General features: G+C 51.8%; 1 protein-coding gene across 3 annotated transcripts in view; it reads right to left on the bottom strand.

Moving 5' to 3' along the window:
- Positions 1-6610: 6610 nt before the first annotated feature.
- Positions 6611-19124, bottom strand: part of CTTNBP2NL (CTTNBP2 N-terminal like) — a 34345-nt gene continuing 21831 nt past the window's right edge. For all 3 annotated transcript variants that reach the window (XM_025215061.1, XM_025215064.1, XM_025215062.1), the window contains exons 3-5: positions 13601-13831; positions 11716-11823; positions 6611-10791 (exon numbers count right to left, since the gene is read on the bottom strand). In XM_025215061.1, coding sequence (XP_025070846.1) covers positions 9322-10791; positions 11716-11823; positions 13601-13831 — 1809 coding nt within the window. In that variant the 3' untranslated portion in view covers positions 6611-9321. The remainder of the gene's footprint in view (positions 10792-11715; positions 11824-13600; positions 13832-19124) is intronic.

Here is a 19124-nt window from a genome sequence, read left to right as displayed (position 1 = left end):
TGGGGGCTGCGGTGTGCGGGCAGTGGATATGTCTCGCTAGCAGAGGAAGCAGGCGCGGCGGTTGCTGCCCCGTCCCGGACCCCCTTCCCCTCCCCGCGTTGCCCTCCCTCCCGCCGCGTGACATTTGGTGCTGGGGGGTGACAGTCTCCCCGGGGCTGCACCCTGCAGGAGGGGAAGGGGAGGGGAGCCGGGGCTGGGGTCACACGGGATGGGGACAGCGAGAGCAGGACTGCAGCAGCGCCCAGCTCCGCTCCGCTCCGCTCCGTCTGCCCCGAGCCCCTCCGCTCACCCTGGGGAGCCGCGCTGCCCCGGGGATGCTCCCAGCCCGCTCCCCCGTGCTGCCGCGGCCTAGGCGCTTCTCAGCAACCATCTCTCAGCACAAGCGACATTCATTAATGGTATGCGAGTCCTGCCCGGTTTATGCCAGATGCAATGAACAGTTCATAGATGAGCAAGGTGACCACGATGACCTCCTGCCGCCCTTCCAACCCTAATTTTCTATGATGTTCTAGGGCGAGTCATCCTAAGTATCCACGACCCGACGGAATATTATATAAAATACCTCTCCAAGAGAAGCCACTGAATGAGTGCTGCAACGAATCGGTAATCTGAAACGCTGCTAACCTAGAGGAGGTTAGATCTCCTTTCCAAGATGACCCAGGTCTAGCGCTCTGGTGTTTAGCGGGAAAAGCTGTTAGCAATCACAGTCAAGTTGCTACAACATAAATGTAAATATACTCCATGTATACATACATATAAGAAACAGTCTAAACTGGAACTGCTCGGTTGCTTGACACCGGTTTTTGGGTGGGGGTTGCTTAAAAGTGGTGAGACGAACAGGCAGAGGCTGAAATGCGACTGGGGAAGCTGAAAGGTGGGAGCAAAGCGTGCTGCTGTTGAAGATGACAGAGGTTTATGTTCTTCTTCCCTGGATTCACTCGAGGAAGAAAATGCATCTCTTTAAGAGGTTAGGCTAGGCTTAAAAATTAGCCCCTGTCATTCTTTAATGAGCACATCCTCGTTGATTAGTCTTTGCCGCATCTTTAATAGGTTGCCTGTTCATGAGCCAAAGCATATGCGATACATTCCTAACTGGTTTTTGCTTTGTGTCAGGAACCCCCTATGGCATGTAGTTCACTGCGCGGCCTTCCCCCCCCCACCCCCCCTGGTATTCAGCTCACTTTCTGAGACGCTGCTAATTTTCATCTGAGATTTAAAGGCAATTGAAATTCTGCTATTGATAAATGTGAGCACCCAAACGGTATACCAAAAAAAAAAAAGTTTAGAAAGGCCATTATAACGTGGAAAACCTTATGTGTTACTTAAATAGATTCCTTAACAGAAATAGCCCTCCAAGAAGGCATTGTGTCTTCTTAGCAGGAAAGCTGTTTAAGCTTTGCCAAAATGTAATCCAGGGAATTAATTATATAAACACTCTGTACTTAAATAGCTTCCTATTCTAGTAACCATTACCAGCCTCAAATGCTCTTGCGATAGTTGTTCCTAACAATGGTGTTAGAGGACTATGAAGTGAAGACTTGTACTTAAATACAAACAAATTCCCAACTCGACTGCTCTCTTCTAAAGTAAGTGAAGACCTGGGGTATTTATAAACCGAGGGTGTCATGGAAGAGAGCGGTTGGAAATCCCCCCTGGCCTTTTAAATTGAAAAAGGGGTGAGATTTCCTGGAAGAAACCACACGGTTCATATCACATCACAGGCTGATACGGACCTAGACTTTCTGCGAAATATAACAATTGTATTAATCTTTCTTTTTCCACCCTGGGTAAGGGGTTTCCTCCCTGGCACACGCTCAGCAAAGAGAGTGAAGCCAGGGCAGAAAGGAAGAGGCAAACCACAGAGCCATTAATGTGTCAACTGAGAGACTGGGAATCGGGGATTTGGGCCAAAAGCAGCTTTTTTTTAAAGCCAGATATACAGCACGAAGCGCACTCCTCTGGAGAGATGGGTGCTGATCTTCCAGCGCTGCAGGCAGCTGTGCAAATGATATTTGAAAGCAGCAGGAAATAAGAGAGGAGAAATGCTTCCCTTCCCCTCCTTCCCCACTGCCCCCCTCTTCCCGCTACAGGTTCCTGGGCAAAATAATGAAATCCAGATCTGAATAACCTTCATATAGAGCAACTCTCCTCCAGGAATTTACTCAGGCTAATAAAATCCGTATTTTAGGTAATGAGATGACAATTGCTGTTGTGCAAGCAAATCAGAGCCGCTGGTTTTGCATCGTTCAGACAGAAATGGGATGGAGCACGAATCAAACGCACTGTGAGCAGGAAATCAAAAGGATACATCCTGATGCACGGGTTTCTCTCATATATGCTGGGTACAATTAGCAAGTTGCAAACTCCAGCTCTCCGAGTGTCTGTTCTGAATTGAGGTGCAGAAATTACCTGACAAAACCCAGACGATTTGAAAACTTGCTAGTTCTAAAGTGTTGCAGGGGTCAAAATAACCCGAACTTCATCGGGATGCTAGCTCAGTGCCATTAGCACACGAGCACGTGCCTCTGGCTCTCGCTCCCCACTGCACGGCAGGCAGAGGGGTCTCGCCCTGGGCTGTCTCCTGTCCCAAGCTGGCACACCCAGCGCTGGCACAGGGGGAAGCCTGGGCTGCTTTGGGAGAGGGTTTGTGAGCACTGGAAGGTACCCACCTGGTCGGCACCTGGCAGGGGTGTTCGGGCAGTGAGTGGGGACCTAGCAGTTGACTGCAGGCGCGACTCAGGAGGCAGCGCTTTAGCCAGCCACAGCCCCAGCCCCAGCAATGCAACAGGGGCATTTCTTCGTTTCACACTTCCTTGGTTCCTGTAGGCCTCACCGCTGCTTGCAACGCTGACCGTTCCCTCGTCTCCTCCTCTCTGCCAGGGCATCCAATTTTCTTGCAGGGCGAGTGGGCGCTTCTGCCACATTTCTCGGCCTGCTGCACAACGTCCTTGTCTGCCGTGGGGCCGTTCCACTCCCCAGGACAGGGAGAAAGTGTTTCACGGGGAAGGCCAAGGTCTCTGCCAGGGAGACTGGCTGGATCTTCCTCCAATACTTGAGCGTGTTGCTTTGCTTCTGGCAGGCTCCCCATGCACCCGACAGGTTCCCTGCAGCAGGCGATGCGAGGAGGGGCTGCCTCCCCCCGGGCACATGCTGCTCTCATCTTTCAGGTCACCTCTGCCAGCTCCCAGATGCGGAGTGGAGTCCCGCTTCGCTGCACCACCCTCCGGGAATTGGCAGCTCAGTGCTGTGCCCAGCTCCATCACGCAGGGCCGGCTGCTCCTCAGGAGGGAATGGGATCCTGCCCTGGCCCTACAGCCTGATCCAGCGCAGCTGCCCTGTGGGGAGCCCTAGACGTGCCCCCAGCACCGCTGCTCGTGGGGACCATGACTCGGGTGTGGGCAGAGAGCCTGAGCAAAGGCAGGGGCTGGGATGGGGCAGGAGGCTGGTATTGCCTACGCATCGTTTGTGCGTGCCTTGGGGCTCTTGGGCAGGGGGTTATGAATTAGTGTGGCCTTTCCAAATGCGTGTCTGGGGCTTCACTGGCCACCGCCAGAGGCAAGGGAGAACAGGCTCTGCCCAGGCCCGAGGGTGGAGAGGTCCTGGGCACACAGCGGTACTTGGGCCGAAGCCTCCCCACCCCTGGAACAGCTGGGCTCAGCTGCCTTCACCCCGGGAGCCCGGATGCTCCTGACTGCTCCACAAGCTGTAAGTCAGGAGGGCTCCTTCAGGGCCCCCCTTGCTCCCTTCAAACAGGGCAGGACTTAAAAATGAGCAGGACTCAGCTGCACATTTGGGTAACAGGACTGGCGAATGTAGGGCCTGGGGTGGGAAGTGGCGGGGCTTTGGTGAGGATCTTGCAGGGCGCGAGGAGTTGGTGGGAACTGAGGCACTGGCACGTCGACTGCAGCCCATCCCCGCGGGCCGCCAGCCTGCGAGCAAGGCAGGGGGCAGCTGGGAGAGGGGCCAAGCCCCTGGGCTGCACAGGAGCCCCTGCCCTGCCTCCCCGTGCAAGGAAACCACCGGCCCCACCAGGCCTTGTGCAGCCGCGGCTGGCTCCAGCTCTTCCCACGAGGTGGCACCAGGCCGCTGCTTTTCCTCTCCTTGCTGCTACAAAGAAAACCCATGGAGAGGAAGGGGAAACCCGCTCGAGCGCTGCACAGTCCTGCTGGGGCCCCACGTGTCTCCTGCCTTGCTGCAGGCCGGGGAGGCACAGCGACCTCTGCCCTGGGGCATCCTGCCTGGCCAGACCGACCGGGTGTGCAGGCAGGATGCGTGGCCTCTGTCTCCATCCCCTTTCACAGAGACATAGCTGTGACGGGCAGAGCCAGCACAGGGACGGCTCACCAGGGCTCTACCACGGGCGATGAATGGAGCCTTGTGTGCTCGAGAAAGCAGCTCCCTTCTTCTCCCGGGGCAGCTGGCTGCGGGACAGTGGGGCCAGGGCCAGGGGGTAGCATGCCACAGCCTGGGGCCTGCCCATCACCCCCTCATTCCTGGCATTGGCCCAGCACCCAGCCCTGAGCTGCCGAAACTCGCTGCCCAGCTGCAGTTTCGGTCAGGGCTTGTGGGCGTTCCAGGCGTGGGCGAGGGCTTGGCAGCACCGGGCCTGCCTCTGCGCCCGCCGCGTCAGCCAGGTGCATGTTTAGCAGCCCCAGCCAGTACCTGGGCAGGGGAGGATGCAGCAGGACCAGATAGTGCAGAGCTGCTGCGCCCGGGCAGGTGTTGCCCCTGCCTTGCGGTCAGGCTGGCCCTTGGTGGAGACTGAAAAAGCAGGGGGTGGGTGATGAACACTGTAAGCAGACAGGAGCTGCTGCCAGGCAGGGGGGCACCGGCAGCACAGAAGCCCCAAGCTTTTCGGGGCAGAAGGTAGCTGCCTTCCAGTGTGAAAAGCAAGGAGCTGCAGGGACTGGACACTGCAATGGTTGCATGGTGCCAGGACCATGCTACTAGCTCTGCTCAGGGCGGCAAGCCGGCACCCATGGGCAGCAGGGTGGAGGGCATCAGTTCTGGGGTCTCCCTGGTGCGGGTGCCCTGCACTGCTGTCCCTCTGACCCGCTCTACCACGTGTCCTTGGGGTATGGCTGACCCAGCCGTTGGGCACTCTGCCCTGGGAACGCACCTGCTACCCCCATTGCCCGAGAGACGCCTGCTCAGGCGCCACAATTCCTTAGGGACACAGACATCCAGGGCTGCGGCCGGCACAGAAATGGCTATAAACCCGCAGCAATGCAGGGAACGGTTAAATCAGTGGACAAGCACCCCGAAGACTGGGATTGTCATGAACCTGCTTGAGAGAATGAAGGCGAATGGACTGGCAATGATCTGAAAATGCTAACAGGAGGCTGTTCCTTTCTCATTCCTTAGCACCGGTGCTTGTGACGGGGAAAGCCGGAGCACTACAGCTGTGCTAGTGAAACGCATCAAGGTCACCGAGCAGGACACGGTGCTGTGATGGGCCCAATATCAAGCAGTTTCACACTCACTCTGCTAGTTGAGTCAGTGCGGAGCAGCTGACTACAGGCATTTCCACACTGATTCCTGTTTATTTTGAACTCGACCGTCTAGATAAGAGCTCCAGGCCAAGCTAAGTGCACACAGCCATGCGAAAGCCCACGGAGTAACGCCCACTGCCCCTGCAGGACTGTGATCGGATGCATGCGCTGTCGGTTCAGAAGTCCTTGAAATCCAAAAACAACCGACCCCTTCAAACCCGGATTTATGAACAGAGATTGGCGTTTTCCTCCCAGCGTTACTATATTAGGAAAAAAGCAGGGCTGGAAGGGAGCCCAGGTCTCCTGTTCTAACCCCCCGCTCCAGGGAAGCTCATTGCAGCCGAAACCATCCTAGACAAGCAGGTGTTGAACCTCCACCCCCTTTCTAATCTCCCCAGTGCTTAATCAGCCTCAGTCCTAAAACCTCTTCCTAACATCCAAACCAAATCTCCTTTGGTACAATTTAAGACGGCTTTGTCCTGCCCTGGTTCCTGTGGAGAAGAGACTCCCACCATCCACTTTATAACAACCCACTCAGCTCTCCTGTGCTGCAAGGCTAAGTAACCCCAGTTCTTCCCCGCTTTGCTTGTCACCTGGAAAACATGACTAGGAATCCTGTTTCTTGCTCTTTGCTGAACCTCTTCTAACGTATCCACGTCTTTCTTGCCATGGGGGGCTCAAAACCAGTCGCAGGACTCCAGGCAATGTCTCACCAGCAAGGAATACAGCAGGAGCATCTAAGCGACGATTCTGGCAATAGCTCCGTTTAAGCAAACGGTAAGGATATGAAGGCTGAGTAAGTTGGTCATTTGCTAAACGTTTGGAGAAAAACAAACAAACAGATCACTAAATCTGCTACGGGCAAAGATAACATGGCAAAGCATCTCTAGGAGAGCCCAGTCCCTGCAGCTCGTGCTCTGGGCTGTGGAGTACCCTGGGGAGCCAGGACTTTCCCAGTGTCCCTGTGGCACCAGTGGGAGTTTTGCAGTATGTAAGAAGTCAGCAGCTAGTGATAGAGGGGCATATGCCCCGCCAGCGATGGCCCGAGTGCCAGCCCCCGAGGCCCCAGCATGAGAAGAAGTCAAGGACGTGCACGAACACTTTCTTGCACCATATAGTCACATCTTAAAAATAAAATCCTTTATTGATAGTATGAATGCTTACCACATTTAATGCCATCAGTTGGAAAAGTGATTCGCGACATCCGCTTGGTACATTTGGCTTTACAAATTTACAAATGTTAACAATTAATACCAGTGTACATCTTTTGCACTTCATGATGCCCCACCGGCGGCTGACAAAAAAACTCCGCAACAATACCTGCATATGGCTAAGATGCGAATCACAGAAAAACTTAGTTGCTTCCACACACAGAATCTACGTCGAAAGTTCAAATACTAATTCTAACTGTTATTGGATTAGCTGGATCCATTTTAATATTTGTGCTTAGTTTAATCTCAGAAGATAGGCTACTAGCAAAAATACATATTCTTTTGCACCCCCCCCTTCCTATATTATAGAAGAAATACATTATTCAGTGCATTTCCTAAGAAATAAACTTAATTAGAGTATATATCTCTACAGAGCCACGTCATAAAGAAAGGGGATAATACCACTTGGAGTAAAAGCAAGGAAACAGGGTGGAGCAGCTGTTCCACCCTCAGGTTTGAGTTAGAAGTGATACGGCAGCTCCGTTCCCCCATCAGTTCTCAGCTCTTCCCCTTAACCAGGAGAAAAAATGGGCTGGGGACACATCAAATTCTAGATGTGCTTTCCAAAGAGTCGCTCCCCTCTAGCCTAGTATTATTCTACTATTACAGTGAGTTAGGAGCAACAGTGCATAAATCCCTAACTTCAGTCGATCGATGCCGGTTTCTACTGGATTACACCAGAGGCCCGACACATCTGTAGGGTCAGGAGAAGGGTTGGTACGACTCTGGCTCCTCCAGAGCAGCTCAGGAGCTCTCAAGTCCTACAACCCACGATTCAGAGCTTGGAGTGACCTCTTAGGTCATGGACAGTAGCGCCTCCCACGCACTTCGGGGGGGATATTTCCTATAGCAAGGTAGCAAGTGTTTCGACTCTACCCAAATGATAAGTGCCGACAGGAGAGAGTGGCCCCAGGGGCTCTGTGGGGCTGATCTCCAGGCACCGGGCTGCTGCTGCAGACTGTAAAACACGGCCCAGCATTGGGCAGCAACATCGATTTCTCACCTTTGTGCAGTTCTTGCCTCCTGCTCTGCCCTTGCGAGGCTTGCTCCTCATCTCCAATCTGCCCCACTGATCTCCACCCGCCTTACGTTTGGCCTGTACCGCTGCAGCACCTGAACCTGCGCCGTCCTCTGCAACGAGCTAGCAGCACGGACCGGAGTCTACCCGTTTACTTAAATGCCCAACTCAACCGTTATAACTGCACTGTAATCTCTTGTAAGCTACTTCAGCCATCACTACTGGTCGGTTCAACATGCTGGAGCGCTTTCCTGCAGGAGGTCTGCCCCTAAAGCATGGGCAGAGTATTGGGTTTTAAGTAACTGCTCTCTTGTGTTACAGTCCCGAGGCATTTCCACCTTTCCTTTACGAAGCAAGGAGAACCTCAATAATACCCGACTAAGGTTTATATATAAGTATTATGTGTTAACATGTACACGTGGGCACCTACCTATACATATATATGCATATCTATCTATGAAAGAGTTAACAATTTGGTTCCACGGTTGCAGCCAGTGAAGGCTAGCAGGCTCTATTGCAAACCCGGTTAGTCAGAAAAATCTGTCAGTCTGCCGCGTAGCATGCTTACAAAGTGAGCAACTTAACTTATTGCTTTTGATCATCGTACAGATCCCATCTTTCCGTTGCAAAACCTGTTTGGAATGGGGTAGAGATTTCACTTTTCAAGTAATAGCAAGATCCTTATCAAGTAATAGCACGATCCTGGTCTCAGAAGTTGTACACACAACAGCAGAACGCGTGAGGAATTTTAACGCTGAAGGTGACAGGCCGGGAAGCCATCTATCGCACACCGAGACATCTTTGGATGGAGTTATTAAGCTGAAGGAAAACTGGCACCCTGACTATTTAATACGCCCACCGGACTTGGACAACTCCAGCTAGGAAAGGAAGATCTCTGGCCTGGACCAGGACCAAATTCTCCGTTAAGTAGCTCCTGTGCGCCTCCAGAGACGTCAACAGGAGCGGTGGTCTCGCAGGGCCAAACCTGGCCGTCTGGGCCAGTCGGCAGTCACCTTTCAGGAGTCACCGTGTAGCACTTGGCTTACTGACTTGTTCTACGAACAGTTGGTTTCAGTGTTGTTTTAGACATTCAGGATTCATAGAACTCATCGCTGCAGTTGGATGGTCTTCCTGCCCCTCCTCCCTCCTGTTCTGTGTTGGGTTTTTTTTTTTGTTGCAGAGAACCACATTCATACTGTAGGCTTTGTTCAGGCACTTTTTATACAATGTTCATCTGGAGCAAAAGTCTGTGAAGTCATTTCTGCATAATTTAAAATGAGCCTTTCAGTCCCACGACAGTTGCTCGCCGGCGCCCAGCACGGGGTTGAGATTCTTGCCTCCTCAGTTGACCTGACTCCTGCCACGAGACCCCTTTTGAGGCTACCTTCTAGCTCTAGTTCCTGTTAATACAGCAATGCAAAAATCCTTTCCTACCTACTTTGAAGAAAAAAAAAAAAAAAGAAAAAAAAAGGGGGACCCTATTAAATGCACGACACGGACAGAGGCTGCTACTATCCAAATAAATAACACGAAGTGGGGAGAGCGCGTCTCAGCTCCAGGATGCCGAGCCTTGGAATGTCGCCTTGACGCCTTCTGGACACTAGCTGCTAGTTGGCAGCAGTATCTCAATGTCTTTACCGTTTGCTACGACAGCGTTGTTAGAGCAGCTGCCCGCTAAGTCCATGGGGGTGCCCAGAGAAGACGCCTGGGAAAGGGTTTTGGTTAGCGGAGCAGGAGTGGCCGGGGACTGAGCCAGGCCAGGCTTCTTTGGAGGAATAGGTGGGGGGTTCCCTCTTTCTGCTCTGGGGATGGTTGGCGACTTTATTCCAGGAGACAACGGGCTCAGCGGGCTGGAGACCTTGCCCGGGTTTGGGGAATGGCCAGACTCACTTTTGGGGCTCACAGCATTTGCCAGATTTCGGTAGTCTGTGCCAAAGGGCGAGCTGTTGGGGGAGACTGGTTTTATAGTCCCCTGCTGACTGGTGAATCGGGAAAGGACCTGAGTGACGGTATTGCGGGCTAACTGCTTGGCAGCGGAGTTATCTGCAAGGGTCGGAGACAAATCCCTTGAGGGAGGACTCTGCAGCCCGCTGGACTGTTGGTCCTGATCCGCTTGAGACTGGAATTTATGGCGAGCGGCGTGGAAACGCTGGTTGATTCCCACCTGGTAGGATGACTGATAGCCGGGACTGCTCGCTGAAGCTCCCACCAGGCGTTTAGAGAGAACCGGAGAGGAGCATGGGGAGGACGTCAGGGAGGAGGCTGCGGTGCTGCTGGGGGACACGGACGCCCCAGACGAAGGGAGCTGTGCAGTCATATGGACCGGAGACTCCGTTCGCACTGGGGAGCTTCCGTTCTCAGCCGCGCTGTCGGGGGCCGGCCCAGCGAGTTTCTGGGTCTCCTTCCCGCTGGCCTGCGGTAGGTCACTACCTGCTTGCATGTCTGCATCGCAGTGCCCGTTTGCTTTTGCATAGGACGAGGGAGGTGTGATGGGGCTGGGCAGCACCATGGGCGAGGCTTTGCCTGCGCTGCCCACGTTGGCTTTGTCTGCTTCAGCACCGTCTGTCTGGCAAGACACAGACCTCACCGACCTGCTCTCGGTTTCAACAGCTCTGGTCACCGTGGAGGGGCTTGGCTGCGAGCAGTCAGCAGGGCTGCTGTCCCTGCGAGAAGTCTCCAGTTCCTTCAAGGCTTTCTTCAGGTTTTCCACTTCTTCCTTGAGGGCCCTGGTCCGGTTCTCCTCCCGGTTCAGCTTGGCTTTCAGCTGCTCTCTCTCGATGTCGAACTCTGAGAGCTGCTTCTCCACCTGTGCCTCCATCTGCAAGCCCCACTTCTTCTTGGAGGCCAGCTCTTCCTCCAGCCGGCTCACTCTGCTCCTCTCCTTCTCCAGTTTCAGGCTTAGCTCTCCTGCCTTCTGCGCTTCTTCTGCTGCTTTGGCTGTAGCTTTCTTGCACTCCAGGACCAGCATGGAGGACAGCTGCTTGTGGCGTGCCCTCTCCTCCTCCAACTGGCTTGCCAGCTTCTTCTGCTCTTTCTCCAACTTCTTCCCTTGGGATTTTTCAAACTCCAACTAGAAAAGAAGACAGAAGGTTCTCAGAAGGAAGCACCAAGTTTGGCAAATGCTACAGAAGCAATGTTTCCAATCCCAAAGAGTCAGTGGGGAGGTCCTGCAGACCTGAAAGCATTTTCTCACGTGTGAGCTCCGATCCCTGTGTGCCCCAATAACAGATGGCAACGTTAACACCAAAAGCAAGGGGAAGCATGGGGGGCCTGTCCCAGAGCAAGTATCTAGGGGTCACCAAGTGCAGCAAGGTAAAAAGCCAGCTCAAAATCACACCTTGCCAGGCACAAAGCATGAACGGACCAGTCAAATACTGAATGCTGGGCAGCGTGCAGTTGTGTCCTTGTAATGCAACACCTGTGACCAGCCCTGCAAGGATTGAGGCGGTCATCTCAACTGGAGACTCCTTTACACTCCACCTTATTTGTTCCCTGCTCAGTCTGCTCCTTAAGCTACTTAGCAATGTTTATGGAGGTCTAAAGTCTAAGGCCTTAACATGCTATTGCTCTTGCATACCAGATAAAGCAGCAGCAGGGGTTTGGCTTGCTGCAGCTTTCCGAACAGGAGTATACCGGTCCTTCCCACACTGGCCGGCATTCTGCACTGGTACTGCACAGCATCGGAGCCGGCCGGCATCGGTGGGCCTGCAAGGCTCAGCCCCCTCCCACAGCTCTTTTCAGGTCTCAAGCAAGCTCCTGAACCTATTTCATTGCTGTTGAACACTTCAGCTGTGCACAAATCTGGGCAGGCTCTGGATGTAGTTTACATCCCGTTGCCAAGAGGCAGGAAAAGAATAATGCCTGGAATCAGACCCTTCACATTCCTCCACCGCTCCAGCACAGTTGGAGGAGCCCGCTCCCCAGCCCATGGATAAGGATGTGTTCCCAGGACATGCAGCTCTCCGGGGCAGGGTTACCAAGCATGGAAGCACACCTGCTGAGTGAGCCGCTCCCTCTCCTTCTCCAGCATGTAGGTGACATCATCTCCTTCGGCCGTGTCTTGGGCGTGCCGCTGCCGCTCCTCCTCCAGGTCCAGGATCACCTTCCAAACAGGCACAGACACTTCAGTCACCAGACAGCACAGACTCATGGAAACAGCTGCTCAGAATGGCTCGAGACTAGTGCTGTGCACTGGCCAAGGCCAAATTTGGGCAGACGAGTGAAACAGCATCCCTCAAATGCAGAGGGTCAGCCCAAAGTTGTGCCGGAGAGACGACCGTGCGGCATCACCTGCAACCCACACATGTCCTTATTTTAGCCTTTAAGAGCTAGCTTTCAAGAGCTAGCCTACAGGCCTGTCTCCAGGTTGCAGTTTGTATGGAAGTGCTCTTTCACATGATTTCAACTGTACTGGCAACTGGCTGCCCACTGCCCTAGGTGCGATTTCCTGGCAAGATCATCGGTGCAAAGAGCAGGAGCAGAGGCAATGCCTCAGACAATGCAGGCGCCCAGGAAGCAGGGTCCTGGCCGTAATCACATCAGTCTAGTTTTGAGCTGTAGGCTCAGTGGCAATCTGCACAATATCTATTTCTCTCTATTAGTGTCGTGGGAGAGATTTGGAGAATGCAGTGCAAATGCAATCAAGTGGAGGAACAAACTAGAGTTCTTTAAAATAAACTTCTCTTGTCAAATCGGATTGAAGCAAGATGAACACTTGAAATGGAAATGCCTGCCTTAAGGACCTGGTTGAGGCGCTCCTTCAAATTTGAACACTGACTTACAGGAATAATTGGGATTCTAGAAACTCAGCAAAAACGCCAGCGCGCCGTCATCCCTGGGGCACCCCAGAGGGTGTCATGACCAGAACCCCAGGGTCCCTCTAATAGGCTCGCCAAGAACTCCTTTAGTATCCTCTATCCTTCCCATTCAGCTGCTAGACACCACGCTCGAGGAAGGCAGCAAACCTTGTGGGAAGGGGCTATAAGATTTTAGAAGCCCAATTATTGCCAGCTACGTAGCTAAAAAAAAAAAGAACAGGGCACAGTCCCTGTTTATTCTTCCATGAGCTGCAGATCAAACTGCTTTGTAAATGGAGTGCAAAAAGACTACTTCCAAATAAATGCCATCCCTGCACCCTTCATCTGAAGCTGGAAAGCCCAGCTGCTTGCTGCATGGGTGCAGCGACATTTCTGCAATCGGAACTGCTCCTGCCAGTGGTTTTTGTCATTGCACAAGAGGGAATAAATCCAGGCCACTCCTTCACAGTCAGTATAACGCACAGGAGTGGAAACTAGATCTTCTGACATTAATTAGGCGTAAAGGTCCCAACCCTGCATGCCTCACGCCCACACGGGATGGGACTACTTGCGCGAGCTCTTTCTTTAGACTCAGGTGAAGCACACAGTGACTTTACAGAGGATGGTAGAGGGTAATGCTGTGCAAGTAGACTGCCCGGGAATACATTTAGGTTGGAAATTAGAGCATTTCTAACCATCAGAGCAGTGAGGAGCTGCAGCCGCCTCCCAGAAGGAGGAAGCAGATCTACAAACCCAATGACTAAGAGGATGCTCGATTATTCTACGAAGGACTCGTCACCGTGTGGTGTCTGCAGTAGCAGGGCACTGGCCCCAAAGAGTCTGGAGTACTCTCCAAGTCTCAGGCTCCTAGGCAAAAGATTCACTTCTACATATTTCACTGTGCTCTTGCTAAGTAAACAGCAAGCAGCACTTCTACCTTTGTACTTACAATACGTGAGCTTCACTTCTTACATCATATGGATGAATTTGAAGCTTTAAGGCTGTAAAACAAGCTCCTTCACCAGGTCAAGAAACTCTTTGGGCACATTACTGAAAGCAAGCAGGGCAGAGACCGAGGCCTACCTTTCTGTGCCGGCTTTCTGCAGCAGCTAACTGGGACAGCATTCTTTCCTGCATGTTCTTGCAGTGCTTCATCACTACTTTCAGGATAGACAAGGGGTTGGAGCAGACAGGCTGCTTTTCGCCATGATTTCCCTCCTTCAGTGACTCAAAATCTCTCTGCAGAGCCATTAGTGGGTCACTGATGTTGTATTTCCCATAGCGTTCTTCAATGAAAGTGTCTCTGTGCTGGGCCTGGAACAGAAATACAAATTTGTGCTTCAGTTTACGGTAAGGCAGTTGCTGGGAAGAAATAAGCAGAAGGAAACCAACATGAATCATTTCAGGATAAGACAAATGCTCCTGGTGCCCCGATATTTCGTCTCCGAGATGTGGAAATCCCTGCTAGTAGACAGCAGGATGTGATTCAGACTTAGTTATCTATCTGCTGGAAGGATGGACGTCTCCAGCACTGCATATGCTTTTCCTGTTGAGAGGTGCTGGGTCAGTGACCTCCGAGATTAGCTTTGCTAAGCCGCGGGGCGGGGAAGCCAGCAGGCAGCACATCGTGCGTGTCCAGTGACCTCTCTGCACCCGAGAGGGGGTGAGAGCAGTCTCCACGGCTCAGACGGCCCCTGCCATGGCTGCCAAGGTCGATAGCAAGAGCAGGCCAGAAGGATCATGGTTTTCACAAAGTGCCAGTGCTCCCAGATGTGGACATGGTCCAAGCACTGCATTTCCCAAGCTACTGAATGGCTGCTGCAGAGTCAATGCCCAAAGCAGCTTCTTATCCCTATGGATCTCAACTCAACCGTTTCTCAAAACCTTTACCAAACGTGAAGTGCCAGCCAGCTTTGCAGCTGGGCCAAGCCCCAACATTTTTTAAACTACTGTAAAGAACCAAGAACCTCTCTCCTCCCACATCTCCTCCCTGCCCATCTGAAATCCAAGGTAGTAAATACCTGCCCATTTCAACCAGTTTGGGAGCCTGTGGTGGGTCTGCACTGGCAGCGTAGAAGAGACAGGCTGCTGGAGGACCGGGCGGCTCCAGAGCCCACCTCCGAACTGAACGAGATGCTGCGAGTCCTTTAACGGAGACTTCACAATGAAGGGGAGCTCCTGCGCATCTCTGACCAAGGGGAGGATGGGGGGGATGAAGGACTGTGCTGTACGTCACGGTGCCGTTTGTGTGACAGGCAAATTGGTCTGATTTTACTGTTCACCATGTACAGTGAATCCTACAAGATCAAATCTGACCTCCGTCTCAGGACAAAAGGAAGAGCAGCTGGTTCCAGCAGAGACAAGAAATGTGACCTGAAGCGGGAGACCGGGATCTGAAAGCACAATCGGCTCTGCAACCCAACCTGCAGACATGCACGCAAAATAAATCTCTCCCCGCTACTTCCCTCCTTTCAAATACCCTAAAATCATTTCACTTGCAGCTACTGATTCCCATGCCTGCTTTCCCCAACAGGAAACCATTTGCAGGAAGAGGAAATCCAGCTCCTAATGCCCGTGTCTGTGGTATTTTAATTACCGCCAAAAGAAACAAAGAAAACACGATCAATAAAAGGAACGAGGACCTCCTCTCCCTGTAACAACCCCTGAAGCTTGCTTGTACACTAACTGAAAACAGACCCTGGCCTGCAAGCTGCTTGTTTTGTTTTATTATTATTATTTTTTTTTTTTACACTCAACTCCTCCCCCAGCTGCTCCCTTTGCTGCAAACATTAGCCAAGCTCATCTCTTTCCATCCAGATTGTTACACCAGAAAACCTTGGATGCACTGCTCGAGACGCTGCAGGACTGCAGCTGGAGCGGCGGGCTGGGAGTTCTGGGCTCCCGGGCTCCACTCCTGGCTCCGCTGCGTAGCTTTGGACAGGTCTCTTGGCATCGCCGCTGCTCTGCTCTCCCATCTGTACAATGCTAGTTTCCCGACTGGATCGCAGCAGAAGTGTGTGTGTTCTGCTAGCGACCGCAACGGGGATACCGGGCAAATAATGTACCCTGACCTAACTGCTCTCAGGGGCAGCGCTGCAAGGTGCTGCTTGCATTCGTACAGCCCCCACGTGCTCAGGTGCAAGGTACTGGATGTGGGCAGTAGGACAAGGCGGGGGCAGGCCTCTAACACTGCATGGCATGTCCCGAGTCTCAGCCCTTGGTCCGTGGGGAAGATGTGCAAAAGCAAACCTTTTCACTACTGCATGGTTCAATAAATGCAGTTCCCTATGCTGCTCTGTCCCTGCAATGGGGCATGCATGGGAAATGCTGAAACACATCCAAACACGGATTCAGTTAAGACAAAAGCTCTTTACATAGCAGAAATCCCCTTTCACCAATTACATCATGTATTCTGACCCATGATCGACACCATTTGTTCATTCTCGGACTGAGATACTGAAAAGGAGTCACTATTCCAGTAATGAAACAGTTCAGTGAAGAAAATGGAAGCAAGTATTTTTATGAACAGTGTCTGCATCTGAAGGCAAAGGAAGGAAACATTTCTTACTATAGTCTACCCAAAACTGTTCTGCCTCTTTTGGGACCAGGAAAAGTGGTAAGGGAGGGGGTGGGAGGGGTAGGCACACGTTCACTTGGCTGGCGAAGCTCAAGCACCAACTCTGCGGCTCTGAATGGCAGACGCAGCCTTCAGACAGCAAAGCAATTGGGTTCCTCTAGCAAGGACTGAGTTAGGAAGGGTGAAGAAGCTGGCGTCTCTCAAACCACACACAATTCCCTGATGAAGGGAGTCAGGGAGCATCATTATGGTCCTGCATCTCAGCCTTAGAGGCATCCCAACTTCAACACCGCAAACAGCCAGAGTCCAACAGGTCTCCTTGGTCTTGGGGGAGCTTTCTGTGTTATTACAGGTCCACCGCAGCGTGCGACTTGACGTTCACTGGCTCTCCAACGCAAAAAGGCTTTTAATCCAGCAACTGTCTTCCAACAAGGGCAACAGCAACCATTGCAAAGGACCAGATGGGCTGGGGGTGAAGACGTGAGTTAGCAATTCAGCCCGCTGCTCTACACTCCCTTCCATCTCAACTTAAGACAATACTGTCACCCTGCACACAACTGCCGGCACCTGTCGGCACCGTGCAAGAACAAGCGTATTAGTTAATGCTGCGCTAGAAGGTTTCAGAGCTACAGCACATCCAGCCCGCAACCATCTCAACTACTCAGATTAACAGAGCCATCCAGTCCAGGGACCCCGGTGCCCCGTAACATTAGAAACAGAATGCATGCAAGCACTTAGTGCTCTCCAACGCAGAGGTTTAATAATTTACTGGTGTTTTGCTGGCAGAGTAGCTTTGTGCATCCTCCCAGATTTCTGGGCTATAACATCACCATCAGGAAGTTCACGCTAGGCCTGTTAAGAGCATTTCACGCCAACAATAAATCTATAACTTGTTAGGAAAAGCCCTTAGCTTTCTCATCCAGACCGAACAAAATAAAGCAGCAGAGAGAGCCTGATCACTCAATCTCTCGTTTCTCTCAGTGACACGGACAAGAAAAAAGAATCCAATATACTCGGTATCTGATAAAAATACCAATTCTGAATCCGATAAAAAATATCCAAATAAAACATGACCCAACCGCTGCAATGCAGGATGTTTATGCTACAAAGCGGTCACACTCTCTTCCTCCTGCCTGGGACGCTCGCTATAAAAGTGCAGAAGGAAATATAAAACATACAAGGAACACGTGTATAAACACACTTTATACACTGTGCATAAGCATATCCCTCCTCCTCTGTTAGGAATGAGAATCAAAGCACTTTCACTGGCAAGTAGGCAGGGGAGATGAGGTTAAAAGGATGGAGGACACTGGGCTGAGATCTCCAGAAGCAATGCAGCATTGGCTTAACTTTGCTCCGTACTGGGCACGTCTACACGTTCGTTAATGTGCTCTTGGTAATGCACATTAAAATCTAGTCCCTTCATTGTGAGGTACTAGCAAAATGGACACGTGCCTATTTTAATGCACGTTAGCTAAAGAGCAGAGTTTGTGACACTTTAATATGCATTAAAAGTAGTAATAATAAAAAATTAAGACCCGGCTAGACAGAGCCTTGTCTGGGACGATGTAGTTGGGGCTGGTCCTGCGTTGAGCAGGAGGTTGCAGCAGACGTGACCTCCCGCAGTCCCTTCCCACCACCGGTTTCTGTGATTCTATAAAATAGGCTAATGTGCATTATTGAAGTGCACCTGTAGACATGCCTACTGAAAACAACAGCAGAGTCAAACTGATCCCAAAGCTTGTGAAAGTGCCTGCTGGGATGTCTTCACCTCAAGATGCAAAGCTTTAAACACGCAAACCTGGAAGACACTGGAGCAAACGCAGCACGCAGAGGGGATGCCATGGCAGTCTGGGTTTCAGATTTGATACAACTCTCGGAAACCACAGGTATTAATCCTGACAAGGTAACTCACCTCTTCTCCTCATCCTTCCAGAGTAGAGTATTATGCATTTTCTAAAGCAAGAGGCTTTTAGATAAGTCCTTAAAACTAATCTTGTCTGTTCTCTGCAAATATTAAAAAAGCTCCTGCAGGCAGTGGTAGGACCTAGGAACTACCCCAGAACCCAGGGTCAAAACCAGCCATCTCCAAAGGCCTGGGCAGCATGTTGTGGTCTGGCTGGTTGCTGACCAGCCCCTCAGAAGTGGCTTTACATGCATAGCTTTCCAACCCTGCAGGAGATCCCCAGGGAGGGAGGCCACAATAGTAAAAACAAGAGTGCTCCACTTTTTCCTGCCCTTGGGAGAGCGCACACAGCATATGGCTTCACCTCTCGAGAGACATGGCCGGAGCAGCTGCTCTCTGTGCCGTTATGGTGTGTTTTCGTTTTACATGTCCACATCTGGGGATCTTTAGGAACATAAACACGAGTAAGCCGTACCACATTAAATACAGTAGCTTTTTCAGAACTAATAAAAAGAGTGCTTAACACTGACGCCGCAAAGCACAGGCTCTCCGTTGATCCTGTTAAATGACATACAGCTGTTGGGGGGTGGGGAAAACAAGTCATCTTGTGCTGAACACACAATGAAACCTCTTGGTCCGAATGATCTGTACAGTTTCAGAAGCCCCCTCTGATCGAAGAGCAAAGGCACGCGTGGGGATTGTCACGGGCCTGCAGCTCACCGTTCTGAGCCAACTCTTCATGGACAGCTTTCAGGGAGGAAAGTTAGGCTTAAAAGAAAAGAGGAGGCCTTTTAAGCTCAATATAATGTAAGACGGCTATTAGTGCTTCCTTCGGGAGTGCCAATAAACCCAAATTAAAATATAAACGTTTGCCTGCGCAGCTGACCACGGAGCACGAGAGCTTTGTCTCGGTGCGTGTGAACAAGAACGATGCTCTCGACATCACAGGTGACATCAGCTACTTGGCAAAAACAGGTTAAACCGATGAGGAACGAAGAAACCCAACTGGGGGGAACAGCAGAGAGTGGGATGTGGGTTTGCAGTGCCTGCAGGTGCTACACTTTAAGGGGACACGTTTCAGAGGCACTTCTGGGAGCAGGACACTTTCCAGCTGCTTGTGCCTC

The sequence above is a fragment of the Alligator sinensis genome, unplaced genomic scaffold, assembly GCF_000455745.1.
Source record: "Alligator sinensis unplaced genomic scaffold, ASM45574v1 scaffold1218_1, whole genome shotgun sequence".
Taxonomy (NCBI): Eukaryota; Metazoa; Chordata; order Crocodylia; family Alligatoridae; genus Alligator; species Alligator sinensis.
Note: the sequence above shows the minus strand (reverse complement) of the source record. Positions and strands in the feature narration are given on the sequence as shown.